Here is a 19,308-nt window from a genome sequence, read left to right as displayed (position 1 = left end):
GCAGCTGTGGATACCTAGGGCACATTCACGCAGCAGTGTTGATCGCGGACGTCACATCTGTTGATTTGGGTGCTTTCAGCGCACTCGCAAAGCATGGAGAGAGCACAGAAAATCGGCAAAACAAGACATGCGGGGAGCGAAGAGCAGGATAATCTTACATCCTCTTCCCTTTGTATGCATGGTGTTAAACCATTGTACTCTTCTGAGGCCTCTCCAAGCCGTCTTTGTCAACTGTCTACATTTCTGAGTTTACGAAGAAAGGGGAAATTGGCTCTTTTCGTTTCCACAAAGAACGCGAGACTTCTCAGTAGGCTGTCATGCGGTTGAAAAAGAGCTCTTGCAAAAACGCTTCTGCAAAGTTTCACACGTGAGCCTCGTTATTTGGCGCTTCGCCTACTATTGTGGCTGCCCATGACACGATGCTACTTATTACTTCCGTTTCGCATCAGTGGAAGCGTTTTTGCATCCCCAAATAACCGCCAAGCGCAACTCGATCCCTGCACGTGCACAGGAAGCTAGCGGAGCGTCTGCTCCGGAGACATCCCATCGTTTCACATTTCGCCACCACGCCAGGTATGTGGCGCTGCCGTCGCGCGGAGAAACTTGAGCATGGGTTCCCTATTACTGCACTTCGCTAAACATCTTGAAGTCGCATGAGTGAGAATTTGGAATCGCGTAGAAGAGACTGAGCATTTTTTCTATCGTGTGGCGAAGGGACCGTAATCACGCACATTGCTTTGAAAAAGATAGCCTCACCAGGCATTACCACTATACCCCAGTGCTCTTAAAGACATCTGAACGTGGCTGGTTCTGTCGTTGCTGACGCCAGTTTAAGGTGAGAGATCAAGGTGCGTGATAACTGGATAACCAAGCGCAACCCCTTCCAGTCCCTTGTTCGTGCATACAAATAGCGATGCAACGTGGATGCCTGGCAAACCCACTTGCTGATGGCCTGCATTTGCAGTCTGTCACGCTTGTTCAGATGAATGAAAATGCATTTCAAGTAGAAAAAAATAACATGGTGACATTTGACAAGCCAGTATTTAGCAGTGGTTTGCTTCCTGCGCTCGCTTGTTTTGTTGGCTGCAAGAAATGCCTGAATAATAATAAATTAAAATTGCGAAATGGTCTAGAATTTAGAAAACGCTGCTTAAATACGTTGTCGCAATGCCAAAAGGGGAAGCGTTACTTCTTTTTCGTATTGTAGCACTTGTTCGAGCGAGATATCACGAAGACCGAACGGCATCTTCTCAGGCCCTTTATTTATTGAGATAGCGCATAAAATACGTATTTCAAGAAAGAGGTATGCGCTACATTCCCGACGGAAGTCGACCAAGAGCTAGTTATGGGGCGATATCAACTCGTGTACAACCAGCTGTCGACCTGAGAGTGGCCTTTCGAAACACGCTTACATGCACGGATATTGACATTGAAAATGTTCTCCGAACTTCTGAGGTTATTTCTACATGCGAGTCGCCAGAAGGTGCAGATATGACAGTTCATGATCAGGGCGTTTTGCGATATCAACTGTAGTAATTCAATGTGGACATGCGCTGTCACTGCGACATAAATCGAGTTCGTGTTTCTCGCCTGCACTAGGAACGTGCTCTGCCGCTTCGCCTGAGAAAAATGTTCCTTGCCACAAACCCAAGCGAAAGAAAGATAGCACCCCGATAGTCAGAGAATAAGTCGGTCATACTAGCTGTCTTTAGGATGGAACCATTGGTCCTAAAGCTAAATAAAAAAATAAATTGCGTGAGATTTATTATCCTCATTAAGAGTACGACGCGATCGCCTTTAATGGGTCCTTCAAATGACATATAAGCTGCATTTGGAGACCTGCTTTACAGTCAAAAACAGCGTTTTCTATTTTCGTTTTAACCGAGGGCGTATAGAGATTGTTGACACGAGTAGTGGCCTTCGGAAGAGGCGTGCGGTGTCAAAAGAAAATACGCATCTGAATTCGCGCCGATATTGCGTTAATTGTCACGCGCTCAGGGTGGTGTACTATACAATTACGTTTCTCCCTTGTGCTCCATCTGCTAGTGCTAATTTGCTATAGGTTGTATTCACTGTCGGCTGCTGCGCAGGGGACGGTGGGAAAAATGAAGCATTTCCGCTTCCGGTCCGTCAAAGCCTTGGTCATCGTCGTCGTCTGCTGAGGTTTCGTTTGGGTAGTTTGGAAGATCCAATGTGCTGTGAACTCGGTAATTTGCTACAATAATGGTCAATTGCTCTGTCTACGGATGTGGCAATAGGTCCTGCAGGTGTAAAAACTCCGAGAACAGCACAGCCGTCAACGTTTTGGGGTAGACGCCTGCTGTGGCGGGTCTTGCACTGTTGCTTTTCCTGCGTCGTTTTGCTAAAGCATTGCTGTGCTAACTGTTCCGCTTGATGTGATATAAACGCGGTTGTGTATGTGCAAGTGATCGCACTTACTCAATGACAACTTCATAAACATGCTAATTTCAACCCTAGGAGGAGAACGTTTCCGACTGCTGCCCTTGTGCTCCCGGTACGTGTATGCGTAACTGCAAGCGCGCTAAAGTGCTAGAGGCAGCGAGGAATACCTTTAAGCCGTTGCACGTTACTAATTAGCTCTTGCTAGCTTTTCCCTGTGACTGTGGGTACTGTGGTAGACGTAGCCGGTATAGCAAAACTGTTTATTTATACATCAGGTAATGGCGCCCGTTTTCGTTCTACTTGACGCGGTCGCCTATGCCGGAGTCTCCCGGTGGTCCGCCTGGTTAGCTTGCCGCTTGGAGCGCTGTTGTCACAATACCCCCCTTTCTTGAAAGGTTTGATCTCACAGGTACAGGCGTTCTGGTCGCTTACAAACACGTCCATTTCTTGTGGTGCTCGTGTCCTGCAACGGTTGCAGGTGCCTTGCTGTACGTCTTGCTTGTCCTCTGTCGGTTTGTACAACGTAGGACCTTGGTTCTGATGTTGGCTGTGTTACCACGCCATGTGATGCAGCTCCAGCGAGGATGCGCACCGCTGTGCCTGGTGGTAAGCGCTCTCGGCTCCGTACCTTGTGCCGGGTGTCCTATGATCGTTTTGCACGAGCTCTGTAGGCTTCATTATTTTGTCTGAATTCGCTGTCGTCCCACTTCGGGGCTAGCAGATTCGAAGTGGTTGGTACTGTGGTGTTCAGACGACGACCCATTAAGAGTTCTGGTGAAAATCCTTCCACGCTGGGTGTGGCCCTGTAGGCAAGCAGCGCTTCGTGTATGTTGGAAGACTTCATCAAAAGGTGCTTTGCTATCTGCACAGCCCTCTCAGCCATACCGTTGCTCTGCGGGTAGTAAGGGCTTGAGGTTGTGTGTGAGGCTTCCCAGTGATGCACTATAGTTCTTTGAACTCTGTGGAAGTGAACTGCGGCCCGTTGTCTGTGCGTATTGTCCGTGGAACACCGCACCGTGCAAACATTGGCTCCAAGAATAGGGCTATGTTTTTTGTGGCTGTCCTCGGCAGCTATTCTAGCTCGAAAAATCGGGAGTAGTATTCTACTACAACATACTCTTTCCGCTCCAGCGTGAACAGATCCATGCCGACTGTGTCCCAAGGGCTTGTGGCACGGGCAGAGGCTCTTTATTTTTCTTTCCTTTTGCATGCCTCAGCATAATATATGTGTCCCAAGGGTGTGCTGGCAATGCGGTTAGGAGCAGGGGTTCTGTTTCTCTCTTTCTGTGCTCTCTGCAAGTTGGATACTTTTGCACGTAGTCTTCAATGTGCTTGCCTATGCCTGGCCACCATATGCATTCTCTTTCCCTCGCTTGGCACCTCGTTGTGCCAAAGTGGCCTGCATGGAGTTTTTCCAGAACCTCTACTCTGATGTCTGGCGGGATGATTATTCTGTCGCCTTTGAATAGCAGACCATCAACGAGCGAAATCTCACTAGCCACCTCGACGTACCTCTTCAGGACTGGTGACAGCCCATGCACAGTTGGCCATGATGTAGTGCAGAAGGTAGCCACCTTGGAAAGTGTTTCGTCTGACTGGATGCTTGCTCTAATTCTGTTCAGCATTTGGTTTGAAGCAGGGAGCTGTTCAAGTGCTAATTCTTCAAACTCGCGCACTGCACTCTCGAGAGTTCTTTCTTTGTCTGCTGGTTTTCCAGATGGCTTCCGGGACAGAAGGTCAGCTGTGTACAGCTTTTTGCCGGGAGTGTGGGACATGGTGTAGTCGTACTCCAAAAGGCGCATCCTGGAACGTTGAAGGCAAGGACTCAGCTCGTCAAGTCGTTTAGTCGTCAGCAGCGGTATTAATGGCTTGTGGTCCGTTTCCACGTGAAAGGTTGATCCCAGCAGGTATTCGCTGAAATTTTTGCAAGCCCATGTGATTGCCAGTGCCTTCTTTTCGATTTGGGCATATCTTTGCTCTGTATCCGTAAGGGAGCGTGATGCATGTGCCACAAGTAGGAGCTTTTCGTGCGACTGCTGTAGAAGTACCGCCCCAATACCATATGAGGAAGCATCCACAGACACTGTGTGAGGCGACTGAGCATCGAAGTGAGTGAGAATCGGCGTCCTGCTTAAAGCTTGCTTGAGTTGGTAAAAACTGTGCTGCTGAGCCGGGCCCCAGTGCCAGTCGGCGTCTTGGTGAAGCAAGTCTCTGAGAGGCTACGTAAAGTCTGCTAGCTCTGGAAGAAATTTCGCTAGGTGGTTTGCAGAGCCCAACAACGACCTGAATTCGGACAAATCATATGGTTGGTCGAGCTGGACTATGGCCTTGACCTTTTCGGGTCGGCGCTGACTCCTGTTAAGTTTACGACGTGTCCTAAGAATGTTACTTCTGTTTGTCGAAAGGAGCACTTATCGATGTTGAGGGTAACACCTGCACCTTCCAGCTTCTTCAGCACCAACTGTAGGATGGTGTCGTGTTCGCCAGTTCTCTTCCCTGAGACAATGATGTTATCTTGCGGACAACTAACTCCATCTAGTCCTTCGAGCACACGGAGCATTTCTCGTTGGTAGAACTCTGGCGCTGTGGAGATTCCGAAGGGAAGCCTCAGGAACTGGAACCTGCCAACTGGTGTGATGAAGGTTGTGTATTCGCGAGAGTCCATGGACAGTGGCACCTGCCAGTACCCTGCTCGTGCATCTAGACGGCTGAAAACTGTTGCCCCTGCTAATTTTGCAAGACACTCGTTCACCGTAGGCATGAGCACACATTCGCGTATTATTTGTTGGTTGAGTTGACCATAGTCTACGCAGATGCCCAGCTCATTGGTCTTTTTTCGTGTGACAACCATTGGAAAACACCACTCGGTTGCTCGCTCGATCTTCTGGATAACTCCCAAGTCTTCCATCCTTTCTAGTTCTTTCCTCACAAGTGGAAGCAGTGGAAGAGGCACGCGCCTGGGATAACTGACTGCGTATGGTTCGATATCTTTTTGACTTTGATGCGGTACTCAGTCTTCATGACTCCAAGCCCAGACGTTAGCTTTGGATATGACGCCAAGAAGTTGGGGACATCAGTTGATTGTACGAGTTTTTCGTCTAGCTGAAGAGGGCGCTGTAGAACAGCTGTTGCGTTGACTTGATGGGTCCCATGACGGTTCTGTCGTACTGGTCGTGTGCGATTGCAGTCACATCCGCGCCGGTGTCGACCTTGAAGGTAAAAGGCAAGTTATTCACGGTAGCAGTAATCCTCCACGGCGGGTTCACTCCCACTTCGATTTCGCCTAGATATAGCTCTCCGAGATCTTTTGGTCGTTGTCGGATACTCGAGGTCTCGTCCTTCGGCTTAGACATGCAGACGCGGGCGTAGTGGCCTTTTTGCCCACACTGGTTGCACGTCTTGTCTATCGCGGGACACTGTGTCTTGTGTGGTCACGTAGACCACCGCACCACTTGCAGCGTTCGTCTCCCGTCTTGTATGTACGTTGAGGTCGCGACTTGAAAGGCACCTTCGCTTCGTTCCGGCGAGGTTTGACGTTTGTCTGGCCGCGAACTTCTTCCATGTCGAGAGCTGGCTGTTCGATGGAGCGAATTTCCTTGTGTTGAAGTTTAACGCTCTTTTAATTGCGGGCAGCTGTGATTGCTTTTTTGAGAGTGAGTTCTGCGTCAAGCTGTAGGCTCTGGCTGAGTTTTACGTCTCACAAGCCGACCACGAGCCTGTCCCGAATCAGTTCGTCTTTGAGAGTTCCGTAATCGCATCATTCGGCCATCTTGAACAGTTCAGTCGCAAATGCGTCGACGTTTTCATGCTACTCTTGTTTCCGAGAGTTAAATCGCGCTCTCTCATAGATGACATTCTTTCGAGGTAGGAAATGCTTTTCAAAAGCACTCACCACGGCGGAGTAAAATGCCATCTGTTCGTCCATCAGTTTCAAAGCAGCGAGCACGTCCTCCGCTTCTTCGCTCATGACGTAGAGTATTGTGTTGATTTGCGTCGTCTCGTCCTGTCCAGTCAGACCGGAGATGAGTCGGTAGCGTTCCCATCTGCGGTGCCATCGTGTCCAATCTTCGGGCTTGCGGAAATCGAGCTTTGTCGGCAGTTCCACGGCGAGCGGGTTGAACGTCATTCTAGGAGTGCCGCTCGCGCGCTCTTCGTTCGCGCCGCGAGTGTCTGGCATGACGCTGCGGCCGCGTACGTTGCGCTCGTTGTCCTTCTGGGTGTCACGCTGCGTTGGTTATCCCGCCGCTGCCACCATGTGGTAGATGTAGCCGGTATAACAAGCAAAACTGTTTATTTATACATCAGGTAATGGCGCCCGTTTTCGCTCTGCTTGGCGCGGTAGCCCATGCCGGGGTCTCCCGGCGGTCCGCCTGGTTAGCTTGCCGCTTGGGGCGCTGTCGTCAGTGACGACCACAACAGGTACCAGACCAGGCGCTGACCAAAGATACCGCTGCGCGCACTACAAGCGTCGGGCTAAGATGATTGGGCGACGCCCGTGACGGCGACGCCCGTTCGTGCCTGCTTTACGACAGTACTAGTCAGTCCCTCAAAGCCCGCTTTCCTCCGGCGTTTTAGTAGAATACATGTTACGCTGTGCATGTTTGGACATCAAAATGTGGCTGGAATGCTTTCCGCTACAAAAATAAAAGCAAAAGAAAAGTGTCGTTCGTGCATGAATCCGAACTGCGAAAACACTGCTCGCGGACGGAAGCAAAGCGGTGGAAATCTCTTACTTAAGGGTCACGCCTACAGTATGCTTGAATATTCTAGCTCACTATAGTCACGCAAAGCCAGATCGCGATAGTGCTTAACGATTTTGTCTATCGTGTGACTCCACCACACGTCAACTTTGGTATGCGACGACCGGGCAGCGTCGCGCACGTGACGAAAAAAATCGCGGACGGCGCTCGTGCCATGACGTCATGTGGTGCGATGACGTCATGTGAAATGAACCTATAAGAATGGGAATCAACGACATATGTACCTCCTACGGAGTGGCGTTCATTGAAAGTGTGGGCGTCCATCGAGAAGTGGCACAGACGCTGCGTCCTTATTTCCTCAAAAACAACACAATTTGAAGAAATTCGTTAGACAATATAATGGTGTCAAATCCATTATCAAATGTGCTCTTAAAGCTAGGCTTAAGCGTCCTGCTTTTTTTATTACTAGACGCGGAAGAACTCCTCTTAGCCAAGTGGTATGCACGTATCTCGATGGCGTATGGGTATCGTGTCTGGCTGGTGACCCGTAAATGACAACTTCGATTCGCATGCAATTTGACCAGCTTTAATTTCAGCTGGTCTATTTTAGTTTGCATTTTTGTATTCAATAATGAATCACGTTTGAGTCGTGTTGCGACCTGATATTCAAAATTTATGCGATGTTTTAATCCCTTTCACCTCTTTCTTTGGCCATGGCCATCTCGATGATTCCCCAGTTTCTCCATACGCTCCGCAGCAGCCCTGGATTTTAATGCGAAAGCCTTTAATGGCTCATGCTGTCGTGGACAAAGTGTGTCCCGCTCTTGCGGCGTTCTGATTGGCCGAGACGGGAGGAGTCCCTGTCATCTGCAATGCCACACTTGAACGCGCGCCAAGGAACGCCACCCGACAGGAGCGATGGTGCACTGTCCAAACTCACACTTGCCGGAGAAAGTATGATAGATACTGCGTCTTTCCTTTCTTGTAAACCGATTATAATTATAAGTAGCACTGCAGCAAATGCCGAAAAGAGTCTAACGATGGGAGGAAAATTATAGGATAGGAAGGGTACGCTTGCAGAGACCCTCTAACTTTAAGGCGAAATATTTTAATGGCTCATACTGTCGTGGACAAGGTATGTCCTGCTTTTGCGGCGGCTCTCGCGTGGCGTTCCTTGTCACGCGTTTAAGTGTGGGATGGCAGGAACGCTAGACAAAATGTGACTTCTGGAGGAAAGGCGCTGTACCTGTCACACTTTCTCCGACAAGTGCACGTTTGGATGGTGCGCCATCGCTCCAGTCGCGTGGCGTTCCTTGGCGCGCATTAAAATGTATGATTGCAGATGGGAGGAACGCTAGACAAGATGAGACCTCAGTCTTTCGCCTTTTTCGCCTTTAGTCGCTAAAGTCCCTCTTATTTTTCCTTCTGAATGGACCTTCGATGCTAGCGTCAAATTGAAAAATGTGTTAGGGATTTAAAGTAGTTAAACCAAGTAGATATGTCTGAAAGTACGTTTTTAGCCTCGTTGACTCGTGGCTTTACTTTCTGCTTAGAAGGCAAGGCGAGTGATTACAGGAGTGCATCAGCGCCACCGAGAATCTGCAAAGGCAGCCGCAGATGCGACCCATTGCCGCATTCCCGTCATACCCTTAAAGGCGGAACTCCGGTGCGGTGGCTCAGGGTTTAGGGCGCTTGACTGCTGGAAGCGAAGATGCGGGGCCACGACAGCTGCTTTTCGATGGAAGTGAAAAACAAGGCGCCCGTGTGCTGTACGATGTCAGAACACGTAAAGGAACTCCAGGCGGTCGAAATTTCTGGCGCCCTCCACTACGCTGTTTCTCATAGCCTGGGTCGCTTTCATCATCATCATCATCATCATCATCATCATCATCATCATCATCATCATCATCATCATCATCATCATCATCATCATCATCATCATCAGCCTGATTATACCCACTGCAGGGCGAAGGCCTCTCCCATATTTCTCCACTTAACCCGGTTCTGTGCTAGCTGCATCCACTTGACCCCTGCGAACTTCTTAATCTCATCCGCCCACCTAACTTTCTGCCTCCCCCTGCTACGCTTTCCTTCCCTTGGAATCCAGTTTGTTACCCTAAGTGACCATCGGTTATCCTCTCTTCGCACTACATGTCCTGCCCATGTCCATTTCTTCTTCTTAATTTCCACTAGAATGTCGGTAACTTGAGTTATTTCTCTGACCCACTCTGCACGCTTTCTATCTCTTAATGTTACCCCTACCATTTTTCGTTCCATAGCCCTCTGGGTTGTCCTCAACTTAAGTAGAACTCTCTTGGTTAGCCTCCAATGAACCAATGAACCAAACCAAACCGTCCTTGTTGTATTCTACTTTGAGACTTTTAACGAACTGTGTCATTCATTTTGATCAGAAAAAAAGGAGACAAATTCGCAGCGTGTGGCTAGCATGCCTGTCTCACAATCAGAATACCCATAGGTTTCATTTACGCCCTAACCTAAAATAGCCGAAAATTCGTTTCAGATCATTTAGCTTCCTTTCATTGCGGGAGTCTGCCTGAAAAATTTGGCGTCACTCCGAATATTTTTGAGCTCTTCCTGCTTTTTTCTGCCTCTCCTTCCACATGGCAATTTTGGTTCCTGAGGGGCCATTAATGACTTTGGAATTAAATACTATTCTTTATGAGCTGCAAATATGCTCCACCGTCTCATCATGACACATTATTTCGGCGCATAAGTCTACCCCAAACTTCTGGAGCACCTTCCAGCTCATAAGCTGCTTACTACCATCGAGGTTGGTTTCAGTTCAGTGTGTATACGTACCGGCCTGAAGCATCCTGTCGATCTCGGCTGGGGAGCATTGGTCTGGAACGCAGATCCCCATTCGAAGCCTCGTCGTGTACAGACCCCAGGACACGTCCAGAGCCTCCTTCACCGCCTGCGCGCAAGGATGGTTCGCTTATTCCTTGCTCTCATTTTTTGGCTTTGCACTGGCAGCTAGACATTTCAAGCCTCACCAACATACAGAGTAAATAGTATCGGAGATCGTGTGTTTGCTTAATTCCTTTCTCTATGGGGATTTTAAGGCGAATCCCGTGCGCGAGAGTTGTGTGCCACATCTGCATGGAATCTGTTCATCGGATCTCTGCGCTGATGCTTCACTTGTCAATCATCCTGATGACGTCATCAAAACATTCCGAGAGCATTTCGGAATCTGCACTGAAGAAATGCGTAAGCCTGAGCGTTGCTGTGTTGTCCGCAATATGTGTCGGCTGGATTCCGCGAACGATACTTCGCCTTTTCTTTCCTGAAAACCCGTTATAGAACGATGGTGAACTTTGAGGGATTCAGTGGAACGCCGGTTGTGTTTGGCAAGGGGCGTGCGATGTACTGTGTGCGGCAGCAACGCTCAGACTTTGGCATTTATCTACTGTAGATTTTGCAGCGCTATCGGAATTTTATTCTTTCTATATGCAGAACCATGGTCGCTATGCAACCACTATGCTCTAGTACTTTCACATGTGGCTCATCAACACCTTGATTTCGCAATGTCTTCGTTACGGCGGAGGTTTCGAGTGAATCAAATGGATTTTTGTGGTCAATGAATGCTATGTATGGGGGTCGGCTATATTCTGAGCATTTTGATATCGAGCGATCGATAGTGGGGACATGATCAATAGTAGAGCATCCTTTCCTAACACCAACTTGACCCTTTGGTTGATTGAAGTCTAAGGTTGCCCTGATTCTATTATAGCAATTACGTTAGTGAATACCTTGCACATAACCGATGGTAAGCTGATTGGTCTACAACTTTCAGTTTATTTGCGTTCACTTTCTTACGAATTAAGATAATGCTTACGTTCCTTCATGATTTCGGTACTGATACTATAATTGAATGTAAACAAAACAAATAGCTAAACGCCTGATTACTTTCAATTTCAATTTTTCAGTATGACACCATCTCCAACACATTACTCGATGTCGAACAAGGACAAGGAGGAGAATGAAATGTATGGAGGTTAGCTTCTAAAAGGAAAAAGCTCTGGGAGAGGAGAAAGGCACGCAATGCAGGCAACGTCTGCACTACCAATCGCACAAGTGCCGTCCAATTATAGAGCCAAGCATATTGAGCAGTTCCGTTCAACTATTCCAGCACTTCCAGTGCCGGGATATCACTGGCCATGTCCACATGAATAGCCCCCAAGGCACAACCATTTCTTTAGAGCATTCAATCTTTTCTTGGTGCTCGCGTACTCTATTCCTGGCGGCGTTTTTACATGACAGGCTGCCAAAATAAAACGTACCGTAATGGACACTTTGAAATGTTGTAGCGGCTAACCGCTGTCTTGGCTTTATCAATGCCCATTTGAGAGAAACAGCGTCAGTGTTGCATCTCGGACGCTGTGATAAAGCAGGGAGCAGAAATATTACGTCAACTGCCAGGGTTTTACTACAACAATGCTGTCTGAACTTGGTTCTTACATTTATGATTTGGTCAACGCCTTAATGGCTCGTATTATGTTTCTCAGTAAATAGATTAGCAGAGGCTCAACCCAGGGATTTCAAGGAAAAAAACACGAAACGGTCCATGTTTCGTCGTCTTATAGGTAGACATCAACCAAAGCCTCTGCGCAGTGCACGCACCGTGCTTATTCTAGCCGGTTGTATGCGTCACTGATTGAGTGGCAGTGTGTGGACAGAGCTTATTGCAAGTGGCTGCACGCTTGAGGACTTGATTTTCGGACGTGTAGTGGGGCACTTGGACACCATTAAGCTATAAGGCTGTGCCGAGTGACAATAACCCTCACTCTTACTATTTATTATGTTTTGATGCTCGGGGGTTCCGTAAAAGCTATACTAATTAAGTGTCTCAAAAAGCACATCCTGTGGCCTAAAAGCTTCGGACATTTTGTTTTTCATCAGTCGCATATTCGTCACAATTCACCTTTTCTTCAAGTCCGTTCTGCTACTACTCCTCTGGTTGAAAGGGAAACCGCCAGATCCTACTTGGCATGCGCCGTTAGGTACAGGTGCATCTGACAAATGGCAGCAGCTGTCAAGCACACGCCTCTCTCCAGGCGCAGCTGGCAGCGGATCGTGGAACCAAATCACACCCGAGTCTCCCACGTGCGTCTCCTTTCAAACCGTACCAGACGAATTTCCTACCACTCCCCTGAGGTTGACATATCTTCTGAAAAAGGCGGATTGTAAGGAGCTGCATCATGATGTCAATAATTCTACATGTTTGGTGGGGAGTGATAAAAGAAATGTTTTCTGATCGAGTGGAACCCCTGCTTGCAATCGCTAGAAAATTCGCACCGAGCCACTTTTATAACGGCAGCTGTTACAGCGGAACGGTGGCATTTCCCACTTTTTGCCAGGAAAAGGGGGCCATATATATTCCTTATTTGATTGAATATTTAGGGGAATTCCCCAAGGTGAAGTAGATTTGTAGTAAGGGAATAATTACTCATTGACATTCATCCAAGCGAAGCCATACGGCTCGTCTTCTTTCTTGAGGTGTGTTAAGTTCGGCGCAGTGTTTCATTGCCATACCTATTATGAAAGAATACGAGTTTGTGAATGCTACACCCACCTACAGGCGGCACAGAAAAGTTTCTTCGCGTTGGGGTAGGCCAGGTGGAAGCCGGAGCTTCAGGTCAGGGTCCAGAGATTTTAAGCGGCAGTTCGTAAACTGGTCAGAGTTCCACAAGGCGAGCGTGTGTTCCCGCGCAAGTGCGCGTAGCCTGCCCACTGCGTCTGCCCTGGTAAAGGGAATCAACACACAATCGACGTCTTGTTGGGCTGTTCGTGCCACCTCGTCGGCCCGGAGATGGCCCGCTATGCCGCTGTGTCCTGGAAGCTATTGGAAGATGATGTCTTGTTCTCCATTAATTGCATAGTGATGAATTTGTCGTATTTCCGCAACCAGTTGTTCATGGGTTTTACGGCGTAGAGCCGCTTATAAGGCTTGCAGGGCTGCTTTTGAATCTGTGAAAATAGACCACCGCTGAGGGCTCTGCTAACTGATATGCCTAAATACGACACGAAGAGTGGTTAGCATTTCAGCTGTTGAAGAAGTCTGGTGAATTGTCGTAACTTTTATTTCTGTATTGATTGAGGGTATCACCATGGAGCCTGAAGAACTCACGGGATTCACTGAACAATCAGTGTAGACGTGCAAACGATTTGCATGGTTTTCATGGAAGTATTCAAGAGTGATTTGTTTTAGTTCTGTCGGCGATAGCTCGACCTTCTTCCTGATGCCGGGTATTGAAAGAAGCACGTGTCGTTTATGCAGGCTCCATAGTGGAGAGGACGGTCTAGATGAGGCTGTAAACTGGGACAGCAAAATAGCGCGATGCGCATCAATGGTATCTGTAAACGATGTACGCGGCCTGGTAATACGAAGACTGGCCAAATGATGACAGGGAACTCGGGAACTCCTGTGCAATTAAAATGGTAGCAGCCGTAGAGGCACATTTCGGCAATCCTAGGCAGGTTCGCAGAGCTTGAGCTTGAACGCTCTGTAGAAATCCTAATTTGATTTTCCTGATATTGCCAAGTGAAGGTAAGCTGTACCTTAGAAATCCTATAAATTAATGCACGGTACAGTTGAAGCATCGACTGCAATGACGCTCCCCATGACTTTTCCCTAATAAAGGCAAGTACGTCAGCAATTGCTGTCAGCCTCTTTTTCATGAATGAAATATGGGGAGTCCAGGAAAGATTTCGGTCGATGATCATTACCAGAAAGCGATGGCTGCTTTCGTAGGGTATTGCTTCACCATCAATGCGTACGGTGTAAGGTGATATGTTCTTGCGTGTAAATGCAACTAGCGAACACTTTTCAGTTGATATCTGAAGACCTTGCAGGTGGAGGTAGGCAGCAACTATACGTGCCGCCTTTTGAAGCCTCACTCTAACCTGTGGGCGCGTAACTCCTGATGCCCAGATACAAATGTCGTCTGCATATATATTGAAAGTTTCGCCGACTGTGGTAATAAGTCGACAAGCCCGACAAGAGTAAGATTGAAAAGCGTTGCGCTTAGTACTCCGCCCTGTGAGACTCCACAGGAAGTGAAATGAGAAGATGCTGGGCCATCTTCAGACTGCATAAAGTGAGATCTGTTGGATAAATAACTGCATATCCGCCAAGCTCGGCAGCTTCCAGAGCGTCCAAAATGGCTATAGTTAGTGACGTTGTCATACGCGCTCTTTATATCCAGCAACAACAACGCGGGTAAGTGCTTCAAATACCAGGTCCACCACGTTGTCAATGGAAGAGCGTCCACGTCGAAACCCTGGCATTATATCCGGATATATGCGGTAGTGCTCCAGGTACCACTCAATACGTGTAAGCAGCATTCTTTCCAGTACTTTACCAACGTAACTAGCTAGTGCAGTTGGACGGTATGATGTCAAGTCCAGAGACGATTTGCCAGGTTTCAGGAGCGGAACTAAACGACTGCACGTCCACTCGTCTGGAACTGCACCCTCATTCCATGATTTTTTGTAATATTCCAAAAGAGCGCGCCTAGCCTCTTGTCCAAGATTTGCAAGCGCAGTGTATGTTACACCGTCGGAACCCGGCGATGATGACCGTCTGCAAGAAGCCAGCGCAGCGTCAAGTTCTTCCACGGAGAAGGGAAGGTCCATTCGTGAATCCCGTGAAGCTGGAACATCGTTGAAATGTAGCGTTGCCGCTGAAGTCGATTAGCTTGCTACCCTAGCGCAGAAATCTTCTGCTACCTCGACCTCACCACGTCTTTGGTAGAGTGCTAGAGATTTGAATGGGTAGAGCTGTTTAGGGGATGTTCGGAGACCACGAACAACATTCCAGATGCGCGATAAAGGCTTGCGGGGATCAAGCGTTTCACAGAATAACCGCCAACGTTTTGCCTGGAGGGCTGGAATTCTGCGCTGGATTTTCTTTGACATGCGCCTCGCATTTCTAAGGTCGAGGCGCGACTCTGTGCGTCGGTATCTATGCTCTGCCTTCCGTCGCAATGATCGCAGGCGCTGTAATTCCGTATCAAACTTAGTGTAGGTAGGCATTGGGGTGAAGAAAGGCGTTGCCTTTATCATGGACCCCTTAATTTTCTCCTCAATACCTGCAGAGAGGCCTGCTGTGCAAGCATCTTCAATAAGTGCTTGAAATGCCGACCAATCGATGCATTCTTGGGGCAGACGTGGATGTGGAAAGGCCATTATTGATCACATAGTAGGAATGTGGTTCCTTCCGTGTGTTTATATATCTGCAAACCAAAGCACGTTGCTGGTACGGCATCGAGACACAAATGCTAAATCAGGACAGCTGCTGTAAGTTGTCCCTCGAATAAAGGCCGGTGTACCGTCATTAAGACACTGCAGGTCACGATCAGAGGCGAAGTAAACAAGCTTTCTTCCCTTGAGGTTCATTCCCCACTTGATGTGGTGAGCGTTGAAGTCTCCTATGATAATCCAAGGGCTAGAAGTAAACGCCATGAAGTCGCTCAATCGTGTGGCGTCAAAACCTCTTGATGGCGACATATACGCACCCACAAGTGCAAACGTGAGATTTCGCTTCTTCACTGTCAGGAGAACGTACTGGTTATCGTTAAAACCCCTCGATAATTTGAAAGTAGCGACACTCTCCTCCACTCCGGCGCTTTCCTCCTCGAATATCCTCGCCCGCCGGTTGCGTGCGCTGCACACGGCACGCTTTTTGGGGCAGCGCTCCTTCGCCGTCCGGGAAATTGGCTGGCATGCGCGCGCGTTCTTACGTTTGCGCTTTTTCCACGCTCTGTTGTCGAATAAAGACACGAGTAAGACATGCGACTCGCTTGACTGTACCGCGAGCCACATAAATTAGCGTCTCGGACGCGCAATGAAAGTGCAAATTATGAGCGCTTGTGGCATAAACAAAAACCGCTTTGCTGCCTTTTCAATACCGTGTGTCTCAACACGGCATAATATATTGTCACGTACACGGTGACTAAGGATACCAATGATAGCAGGGGGTAGCCCAGACACAAGAACACAGCAGCACAGACGCAAACGTGCAAGCGACACTTTGTCGTCCTCTTCAACTTCGTCCTCCTTTCACACCTCAGTCATGCGCCACCTGGCAACGCTAGGTGGCATTACCCCCTCCCTCCGAAAAAAAATGCGAAGGGCCGGTAAAAATGGTGTGAAAAGCAAGAGAGTGGTCACAGCGGGTGGCCATACGCTATCGGTGGTAGTACGGCTTCAGTCGCACAATGTGCACAATGTCCGAGCTGTGCTTTCGACGTTTTGGTTGTGTGGCACCGTCTGGGATAACTTCATAACTGAGGTCACTCACACGGCGCAACACTTTGTAGGGCCCGAAGTAGCGGGAAAGGAGTTTCTCTGACAAGCCTGGACGGCGAACTGGTGTCCATACCCAGACTTGGTCTCCAGGCTTGTAGTCAACCTGGCGGTGCCGGAGGTTGTAACGGTGCGCGTCAGTGGTCTGCTGCTGCCCAATGTGCACACGGGCGAGCTGGCGGGCTTCCTCAGCGCGGATGGCATATTGCTGGGCATCTGAAGATAGCTGGTCATCATCTGGGCACGGGAGCATGGAATCGAGCATGCTCTGAACTTCGCGTCCATAGACAAGTCGAAATGGTGTGAAGCGCGTTGTCTCTTGTGAGGCTGTATTATACGCAAATGTAACGTACGGCAGCACCTCGTCCCAGGTCTTGTGCTGCACATCGACGTACATTGCCAACATGTCCGCAATCGTCTTATTCAATCTTTCTGTAAGGCCATTGCTTTGTGGATGGTACGCTGTGGTTTTGCGATGGGTGGTGCAACTCAGCTCAAATATGCGGTCGATCAGCTGTGAAGTGAAAGTTGTCCCTCTGTCGGTAATGACGTAGGAAGGGGCGCCATGCCGCAAGACTATGTTGTGCATGAAAAACTCTGCTACTTCGGAAGCTGTGGCATGAGGGATTGCCTTTGTCTCAGCGTATCGAGTCAGGTAGTCAGTAGCGACTACTATCCATTTGTTTCCGGCCTGCGACAAAGGGAAAGGGCCAAGGAGATCCATTCCAATTTGGTCGAACGGAATGCGGGGTACTTTAACGGGCTTGAGAAATCCGGCAGGCTTCTGGGACGGTGTTTTACGGCGCAGGCATTCGCGACAGCTTCGTACATAGCGTTTCACTGCTGCGGAAAGTCCTGGCCAGTAATACATGTTGCGCACTCGAGCAAGAGTCCGTGAGCAACCCAAATGACCAGACGTTGGTTCATCATGGCAAGCAAGGAGAATATGCTCACGGAGCTCGCATGGCACTACCAGAAGGTAAGTTCTGTCTTGGCTCTGGGAGTTTCTTTTATACAAGACGCCTTGCCGTATGCAGAAGGAACCAAGGTGCCGAGATAGGTGTCGAGGCAGAATCGTATCACGCCCTTCCAGATAATCGATGAGTGGAAGGATGTCTGGATCAGCTCTTTGTCGATCCCTGAGCTCAGATGCGCTGAGGGCTCCTAGAAAACCGCTATCGTCATCGGCTGTAGTATCGCCAGTGTCAACGGGTGCTCGTGACAGCGTGTCGGCGTCTTCGTGTTTGCGGCCGGACTTGTAAACAATGGTTATGTCAAATTCCTGAAGCCGTAAACTCCAGCGTGCAAGTCGTCCAGATGGGTCTCGCAGATTTGCCAGCCAGCACAAACAATGATGGTCGGTGACGACTTTAAATGGCCGGCCGTAAAGATAGGGACGAAACTTCATAGTAGCCCATACGACCGCCAGGCATTCCTTTTCTGAGGTGGAATAGTTCATTTCGGCACGAGAGAGAGTGCGGCTAGCATAGGCTATTACTCGCTCAAACCCGTCTTGATGCTGAACAAGGACCGCGCCAAGACCGATACTACTGGCGTCAGTGTGTACCTCAGTGTCAGCCGCTTCATCGAAGTGCGCCAGAACAGGGGATGTTTGAAGGCGCTCACGAAGCAAAGAGAAGGCCATCTGCTGCTCAGAGTTCCACACAAAGAAGGTGTCCTTCCTTGTAAGGCGCGTCAGAGGTTCTGCGATCTGAGAAAAGTCCGCAATGAAACGCCGATAATATGCGCACAGGCCGAGGAAGCGCTGAACAGCCTTTTTATTAGCTGGAACGGGAAATCGTGCGACGGCAGCAGTCTTATCGGGATCCGGGCGCACCCCATCAGCACTTACAACATGGCCGAGGAACTTGAGTTCTGTATACCCGAAGTGGCATTTCTAGGGCTTCAGCGTGAGATCAGCAGAACGGAGGGCTTCCAGGACAGCTCGAAGGCGTTCGAGGTGTTGATCAAATGTATCGGAAAAAACAACTACATCGTCCAAGTACACAAGACAGATCTGCCACTTGAGGCCAGTGAGGACGGTGTCCATCATCCTTTGGAATGTAGCTGGGGCAGAGCACAATCCAAATGGGAGTACTTTGAATTCATATAGGCCATCTGGAGTGACAAATGCGGTTTTTTCTCGGTCTCTTTCGTCTACTTCGATTTGCCAATAGCCGCTTTTTAAATCAATAGATGAAAAATACTTCGCACGTCGCAATCTGTCCAGTGAGTCATCGATGCGCGGCAACGGGTATACATCTTTCTTTGTCACATTATTCAATTTACGATAGTCGACGCAAAATCGAAGAGTGCCGTCTTTCTTTTTGACAAGGACTACTGGTGAAGACCACGGACTTTGTGAAGGCTGCACAACACCATCATCCAGCATCTCCTGAACTTGCGTCTGGATCACTTCTCGTTCTTTGGCAGACACACGATAAGGCTGCTGTCGTATTGGGCGAGCGTCGTCATAAGTAATGATGCGATGTTGTGTGATGGGTGTTTGACGAACCTTCGAGGAAGAAGCAAAGCAGTGCTTGAAGTCTAGCAGTAGTTGCTCTAAAGCCCGCCGTTTCTCCTTTGACAAGTGACAGTTAATGTCGATGTTGTCAAGAGATGGCTCGTTAGTTTCTACTGCCGTGGATGCAAAACAGACCGGATCGTGCGCAACATGGTCAGCAAAAGCGATAGCAGTCCCCGGGAACAAGTGTCGGTACTCATTAGAAAAATTTGTGACAAGGAGTGCAGCCCGGCCATTGTGAAACGACAATAAACTTCGGGGAGCGCAAATGCCATGAGCAAGCAGGATTGTATGGTTCGCCTCCGCTACAGCATCACCGGTACGAAAATCGTCACAGGTTACTTCCACAAGAAC

At 48.8% G+C, this 19,308-nt stretch overlaps 1 protein-coding gene across 1 annotated transcript in view; it reads right to left on the bottom strand.

Moving 5' to 3' along the window:
• The window catches only part of LOC146171619 (nose resistant to fluoxetine protein 6-like), a 217,512-nt gene that overhangs the window by 98,309 nt on the left and 99,895 nt on the right, over positions 1–19,308 (bottom strand). The window contains exon 3 of the mRNA XM_084586464.1: positions 9,924–10,038. Within this exon, the coding sequence (XP_084442590.1) occupies positions 9,924–10,038 (115 nt within the window). The remainder of the gene's footprint in view (positions 1–9,923; positions 10,039–19,308) is intronic.

This window comes from Amblyomma maculatum, unplaced genomic scaffold, assembly GCF_055883805.1.
Source record: "Amblyomma maculatum isolate TAMU_Amacu unplaced genomic scaffold, ASM5588380v1 scaffold_19, whole genome shotgun sequence".
Classification (NCBI taxonomy): Eukaryota; Metazoa; Arthropoda; class Arachnida; order Ixodida; family Ixodidae; genus Amblyomma; species Amblyomma maculatum.
The sequence above is the reverse complement of the archived record's forward strand: the minus strand, read 5'-3'. Positions and strand labels throughout refer to the sequence as shown.